The following is a 7,334-nucleotide window of genomic DNA, read 5'->3' as shown; positions in this document are numbered from 1 at the left end:
TGCTACTAACGTTAAACCCCTTTCCTATTCAATTAAACACATTCAATGTTTATTTATTGTAAAAGCAATTGGGCTATTTTAATAACTCTCACACACACACACGCACGCACGCACGCACGCACGAACGCACGAACGCACACGCCTCATTCTGTTTTCATTTACTCGTTCGTTATCTGACCGGCTTCAATCTTGTAGGCTACTCACCTCGTTTCTTGTAGCCCTCGAAAGGGTTTTGGAGGTTGATGCCTCGGTGAACGTGCGTTGTTTGGCTTTCTTGTCCGCAGCAGCAGAAAGCATTTTCGAATGTTTGAATGAATCAAAGTGGGTCGTCACCGTCGATTTTCTCTTAGGCTCCAACACACAGTTGCACGGGGTGCAGAATAGTTTCCCCCCAATTTTTGCCCGGTCTTTAGTAGAAATGTTCGTCGGTAAATTAGATGGATTAGATTTTTTCATCTTGGTGTTTTAGTGTGAGCTCCACACGTTCACTCTATACAGTGTTGTTTACATTCTGTGATGCATGACCTGATGACGTCATGTCAAGACGAGTTAACTTTTTTTTTTCTCAACTTTGTGTGGAAAAATGCGGGGATTATGCAGCCTTTTGATAAATATGCGGCCTTTTAAAAATCTTCGCCATTTTGCTGATTATGCGGTAGATTCTGCGATTGCAGAATCGCGTTTTTCTGGAGGGTCTAAAAAGGGAGTGCCAGTGTAGTTTGTGTTGGGCTGCTCAGGCGACAGGTTGAGAGGTTAAACATAATCAACATTGTCTGTCTTAATATCTAATTAAGGAAACAGCGAAGAAACAGGCAGCAGTCAAGTTCAGAAACTCGCACAAGCAGACAGAAGATGAGAGGAGAAGGATAACAGCTGAGGGGTGGGGGCTGTTACAATTCAACAGCTTAGCAGAGAGTGGTGAGAGACAGAGAGGAAGAGCGGGAGAGAAAGGAAGAGGCAGATGGACATATTGGAGAGATGTGGCGAGCGTATGACACATACTTGGCCTCGTCGACCACTTCCACCTCTGCCTGAGCTGTGATGGGAGCGTTGGAATGAACCGTCAGGGGATCGTCTGCATTCAGCTCCCCGTTGGTCGAGCTGACCACCTGTGGCACAGACGCGTGTTACTTCAAAAACACTAAATGATGTTCAGGCCAGAACCAACTAAGAACTCGTCCAGCTGTGATGGAGACTTCCTCTGGTTAAACACTACATCTAATGTTACTTTACCAAATCACTTTTATTGTTTATTATTCTGTTTTTCAAAATTCACTTTCCAGTCTGTATGCCAGTATAGAGGAAAACTGTAAAAGTATAAACCCTTTGCAAAATCAAAAATACATGGATGAAAGATATGACACCAAACTGCCACTAGCAGACAAACTACAGTATGCAAAGCCATTTGTGGTTTCACCTGTAGAAGAAATGCATAATAATTATTTCAAAAATGTGTGTCTTTTGAGCATAGGTGTGCTCAGTGTACGCCTTTGAGATTCTCAGCTATTTGAAACCATTTAATTCCATTCATGATGCAAGAAATGTACAAAAATCTTCTGCTGAAGGAAGGACATTAAATTAGTGAATTTCATTTAGCAGAAAAGCCAGACATCTACTGTAGCCTGCACTGTACACACCTATGCAGACTTGTTGAAGACAGTCTTTGGTAATGGCTATAAGGCAAAATAACACCAGAATGTTCCTTAATGTTCAATGACCCTCTTCAACTAAAGAGCATGCACTAAGCGGGCTGAGCCGGGTCACCCTGCCATGCAAAAGAGGGCTTCTTGATCTGCAAGGAATGTCCAAGCGCGATGACCTGAGATCAACATGCCACTACCAGGCCTGCTGTTCAAAAAGCTTCATCACATTTTCACCATCTGGGGTGGGTGGCACCAGATGACATGCATATGGTGGAGCAGAAAAAAATAACATTTCCCAGCCAGGGCTAAAGGGGGAGAGGAGGGGGGAGTTTATGGTTGTAGATCTGTCTCACATGCCAGGATAAAATACAAAATAAACATTGTGTCCTGTTATTAACTGTTGCTTGTTAATCAGATGTGGTCAAAGTAATTAGAAATACCTAATTTCAATCGCTCTTATGGGATCGAGTCAACAGGGCAAGTCTATTTATCCTGTATGACCTGGAGAGTATGTCTGAATGTCAGTCATTAACTGAAATCTGCCATAATAATGCAGAATCACTTTTTGTAAATGTTTCGGTAAACTTAAAAATAACTTTTTCATATTTTCTCAAACTGTCACTATATCCTGACAGTATGGCGCTAGAGAGATAATGTGTGCAAATGTTTTATATTTCTCTCTTTCCCCCCATTAATACGAACGGTATTTGCCATTCCGCAGCTCAAAAGGCTCTGACAAAGTAGCACACAACTATGAACCTAAACAGCGCGGATCAAATACAGAACAAGATACTACATTTCTTGTCTGAAGTGCTTTCATATTTTAACTAAAGATTAAACTTTTTTAACGAGCTTTTTGAGCTGGCTGCCATGATATAAACAATTGAGCCGAAACCAATCACCGTCCACTGGAGCTTTGTTTAATCAAATGAGGTTCAATATGATTGACACAGCGTAACAGACTCCTCGGCTCAGATTGGTTAATTTACCAGATGATTGTTCTCATACACTACAATCAGGATAAAGTAACAGTTTCAGGATATAGTAACAGATTCTTTTTTTTTTACACAAGTCACCATCTTCAGCGTTGAAAAGGTTCAACACATATATAAGTGGTGTAGCGAAGTGCTGCTAGGACTTTGACTTATTTATTTTAGATTAGATTCTATGAGACAGATCTGACTCCACAGAGATCGGGTGGGGGGTGTGGTTGATCAGGTGAGGGGTGTATACCTGCACTGAGCCCCCGTGCCTGTCCGCTGCCAGGTGGGAGGTCAGGTAGGAGGAGTTTGCTTGGCGTGTGGGCTGCACCTCCCATGCTCCTCGTCGGTCTGAGGCTGCTGTCTGCTCAGGGGCGTCGGTGATGTGGGGGGGAGTGGCATTGGGAGTGCGATGGTAGAGGGTGGGGGTGGTGATGGAATAATTGCGTTAGGAAAGAGGGATATTTGGGTGTGCGAGGTCAGGTACCATGCAAAGCAGCATGAGAAATGGAGAACAAAAAATGTAACAAAATAAAAGTGAATAAAACTCAAAGCAACGCTTCAGCCAAAGAATTGAACCAGAAACTAATGAGCTCAAAGCCAAGCGAGGGTAAGCTCTTAAACTTAAGCCTATATCCTTTTATTTGGAATTTAAACTAAACCTATATTATCATTTATTTTATGAGAAAAGTTGTTTGACGAGTTGTCTTTGTACAAGCTATTAACAGTAGGAATCAAATACACACATTCGTGTTTATACATGTGCAAAGGGGAACTGCAGTCCCTTAGAAATGCTGTAATTATTGCAATGATATATATCTAAAAAAAGAAATGCTTCACACTCATACAGTATTACATTCTTTACGTGCTTTACAACTCATATACTTTAATTTTATTTAGTGATAACGATAACTTCCTGATAACGGCGGAATCCTGAGTATAGAAGCTTATGCGTTACAGTTCCCTTAATCGCAGGTTAGATTAAAGGTCACCCTGAAACCTGACATCTTTTCAATAGGGGGATATGTATGGTTCATTCATACATGTATACAAGATGTGATTGAACCCTTGATTTCACTCCATAAAAAGACCAAAAGGAGGGTGTACCTGGTTTCTAATGGGTGGGTGCTGTGTGGGCCGGTCTCTGTGAGGATGGGTCTCTCTCGTCACAGCAGAGGCTGCCGAGTCTATGTGGGAAGACCCCACTGGTGTGGGCTGAGGGGAAATAACACCAGTTAAATCCTGTTCCTTTTAGCTTGGTAAAAAAAATGGTTTGTCCAAATTAAAACGTGTCTGTTGTTTATGTGCGTGACTTACTATGTGCCTGCCAACCCAGTCGTACGTGTAATCAAAGGTGTATCCCTTCCTCTCAAACAGTTCGGTGAACAGAGTCCGCAGATATTCATAGTCCGGCTTTTCAAAGAAGTCCAACCGTCTCACATATCGCAGGTAGGTGGCCATCTCCTCTGAATTAAAAAATAGAAGAATGGTTTCACCTTTTATATGGATATTAAAATCCTAATAGTGAGATGACATTTACATTTATTTTATCTGGAAACGTCCAGTCGTAAAAGGTTAAATCAGAGGCTATGCGATCATTTTCAAGCTTTTCAGCATGATCCATAAGTAAATCACATCCATCGTCAGTGTACCTGGGAAGTTCTCACAGAGGACCTCGATGGGAGTGTTTCGTTTGGTGTCTCCAATCTTCTGGTATCGCTCTTTCAATGTGTCTGCCTGCAGCGCAATCAAAACAAGAAGACATTTGAACAAATTCTGATGTCTGACGAGCACTAATCAGAATGATATGACAATTCCTAATATAGACTGCTTAAAATACATCTTAAATCATTACTGTACAGATTAGTGGATTACACAAAGGGACAATTTGTTTATTTCCAATTCATACTATCACTTCTTATTTCTCTTTAGTTGCAGCAAAAACACTAATTTTATTTTTATATATTTACATTGTCTCACATGTAAACTCGATTGGGACTAACACAAACTGCCTGAAAGCTGATTCTAAAATTGTTCATAACCAACTTCAATTAAAACAACATTGGTGCTCTGAAGGTTGCAGACCAGATCAGTTCAGCTCTCAGATGTGTGCATGCTTTTCTAAAAAGGATAATACTGATTTTGAAACACTTCCATGTACTTGGCATACCTTCAGTCCTTGCCATGGTAGGCTCCCACGAAGGAAATACATGAACATGTGGCCTAAGGCCTCCAGGTCATCTCGCCGGCTTTGCTCTATATCAATAGATTTGATAACATTTCACTGAGAAACTTCAAGAAATAACCACAAACCACATTGCATAATAAACATGTTAGACAACTACAGAATTAAAACAAAGCTAGTCTTACCTTTGCCTAAATGTGTATTGATAGACATATATCGGGCAGTGCCAGTCAGGCTCTTATGTTCCCTGTATGGAATGTGTTTTTTGGTCTCGGGGTCGATGTACTCTTTGGCCAGACCAAAGTCAATGATGTGGATAATGTTTTCCTTTTTATTCCCTTGCCGTCCGATGAGAAAGTTTTCAGGTTTTACATCTCTATAGATGAGGTTTTTAGAGTGCACATACTCCATTCGAGAAATCTGATGGGAGAGAATACAGCAGTCAGCAAAATCAACATTGACAAAAATCTGATATTATCACAATCCAGAACAAAAAGTCAACAGAGCGGGAGTCAACAGGTCACAATCACTCAAAACTGACATTTCAATGAAAGTCCACTGCTGTGTCAGTGTCAGTCTTATCAAGAACATTGTATTTCTTATCGAATCCATGTCCGCATTATTACACATTAATGGTGCATACCACCAAGTCACTGACGAAGATCAGTTTATTAGTCATTGTTTTAAATGCCTCTGTGGATTTGTCAGGGAGACTAACAATGTATCAGAGAAACATCAACTTTTAAAAAGGCATGAGGGTATTCTCATTATCTCATTCTCATGTTTAAGGAAAAATGCAATTGAGTTGCATTATGGGAAATCCAGAATTCAGTGTTTTACCCATACCCATAAAAACAAAGACATACATTCTTGGTCTGTGCGACATCAAAATAGTGTCTTTCTTCATGAAAGGTATATGGTAATGCCAGAGCAGCCCTTGGAAGACATGCTGAAAGACACAAACCTTATAACCAAACGACCATAGAACATATTATTTTTATGAAATCCCTGACGTTACAAAATTGTGAGCTGGGTCGAATAATGATAATTTATTATGAATGTTTTACAATTAATCAATGAATGCTTTAGTCCATTAAATGTCTCAAAGGTGACAAATCCTCTACAACGTAGTCAATTAATTTATGCTGATTCACCAATGATTAATTGACTCACTGCTTGAGCACTTTGCTGCACAGCTCCAGCAGTGAGCCATTAAAGACCATTATGCAATGGGATCTCATGAGCCGGGCCAGGGCAGTACATCCTTCACCACCCTTCGTCAGATCAAGGTCATCTTCAAACTTGGCATACATTTTGATCTCAACTACAGTTCTGTAAAGTTTCATAACTGCATCTTGCAGGGTTGAGACACCATGAAAACATCTTCCTACAGACAGATATATAAAACACATTACGAAGTACTAAAAGCTTATGTGGTAGTACCCACAACAGAAGGTGTCTCCAGGAGCACATTTTGCCCTGGTGATACACACACAGACTCCTAGGATAAAAACAATACCAGCCTCACTGCCGTGGCTGGTAATTACTATCCCACAACAAAAGCCTCTCTTGATGTGGAGCCAGAATTTCAAGCCACTAGCTGAGATGTGAAACCTTCCTGCTAGGACTTCAAAAGCACAAGGCATCAAGATCAAAACAACGTGTTAGTAGATTAAATCTTAACAAAGCGCTCAGAGCAGTTACCATCCATAAAAAAAGGAAATTGTGTAGGAGAGCGGGCTCACAACACTTAGGCCACGTTTACACAGAGACGAAAACGAACCTTAGTCGATATCAAAAAAGTCTTCCATCCATGCGGAATCGGCTCAAGAAACGTGTCTGTCCACACGAGACCGCTCTACCCGCTGGAGACGCTGTAGTACATATGCCGGGCCTGTAAGTGGTGCTGTACTTCCGCCACAAATTACACCAAAAGCAGCGAAGAAGACCTCCCGAGCATGGTTGCCGTTCTGTTTATTCTCCGCGGTGGATTTAGCAACATGTAGTACATGTAGTTCTCCGTGTCCACTTGTTGCTGATGGTTGTAGTAGAGGAGCTGTAGATTTTGCACTAACATCTGTAGCATGGTCAGTAGCGTCTGGAGCACGAAAGCAACCCTGTGATCCGCCGCCGTTGTTGTTGTTGTTGTTGTTGGTGAAACACATCAGCAATGACGCGGGTGACGCAGGGGTGAGCAGCAGAGGTGGGGAGAGACGGGGCTATGGCTTCATCGTTATCAGGAAATTATCGTATAGGACGTACACACGGAGCCGTTTGGCCCCCCAGAGCGTTTCGTCCGCAGATCTACCCACCATGGGAGCCGTTATCGTTTGAGGGCTCCGTTTTCCGCAGTTCCGTTACGGCCTCGTGTGGACGAACCGTCCATACGATAGAGAACTGTAGCGGATAACGGCCCGTCCTCACAGCAGCTTTGAAATAATCTTGAAAATCTTGGAGGTGGGCGTGTCTGAAAGCTTGGGGATTTTTTGCGAGCAACGCGACCAACAACCAATCACATGAATCTCC

The 7,334-nt window shown here is 41.8% G+C and overlaps 1 protein-coding gene across 1 annotated transcript; it reads right to left on the bottom strand.

Annotated features, from left to right (window-relative positions):
• Positions 1-726: 726 nt before the first annotated feature.
• On the bottom strand, positions 727-6,121 carry LOC104967084 (casein kinase I isoform gamma-1-like). The gene is made up of 9 exons (XM_010796479.1): positions 5,982-6,121; positions 5,452-5,521; positions 4,994-5,276; positions 4,794-4,879; positions 4,276-4,360; positions 3,941-4,089; positions 3,731-3,838; positions 2,877-2,987; positions 727-1,109 (listed from the first exon to the last, which is right to left on the bottom strand). Exons 1-9 carry the CDS (start codon positions 6,119-6,121, stop codon positions 906-908), a joined length of 1,236 nt encoding a protein of 411 aa, XP_010794781.1. The 3' UTR covers positions 727-905.
• Positions 6,122-7,334: the final 1,213 nt, after the last annotated feature.

This window comes from Notothenia coriiceps, unplaced genomic scaffold (genome assembly GCF_000735185.1).
Source record: "Notothenia coriiceps isolate Sejong01 unplaced genomic scaffold, NC01 NC01_scaffold00002310, whole genome shotgun sequence".
NCBI classification, from domain to species: Eukaryota; Metazoa; Chordata; class Actinopteri; order Perciformes; family Nototheniidae; genus Notothenia; species Notothenia coriiceps.
The sequence above is the reverse complement of the archived record's forward strand: the minus strand, read 5'-3'. Positions and strand labels throughout refer to the sequence as shown.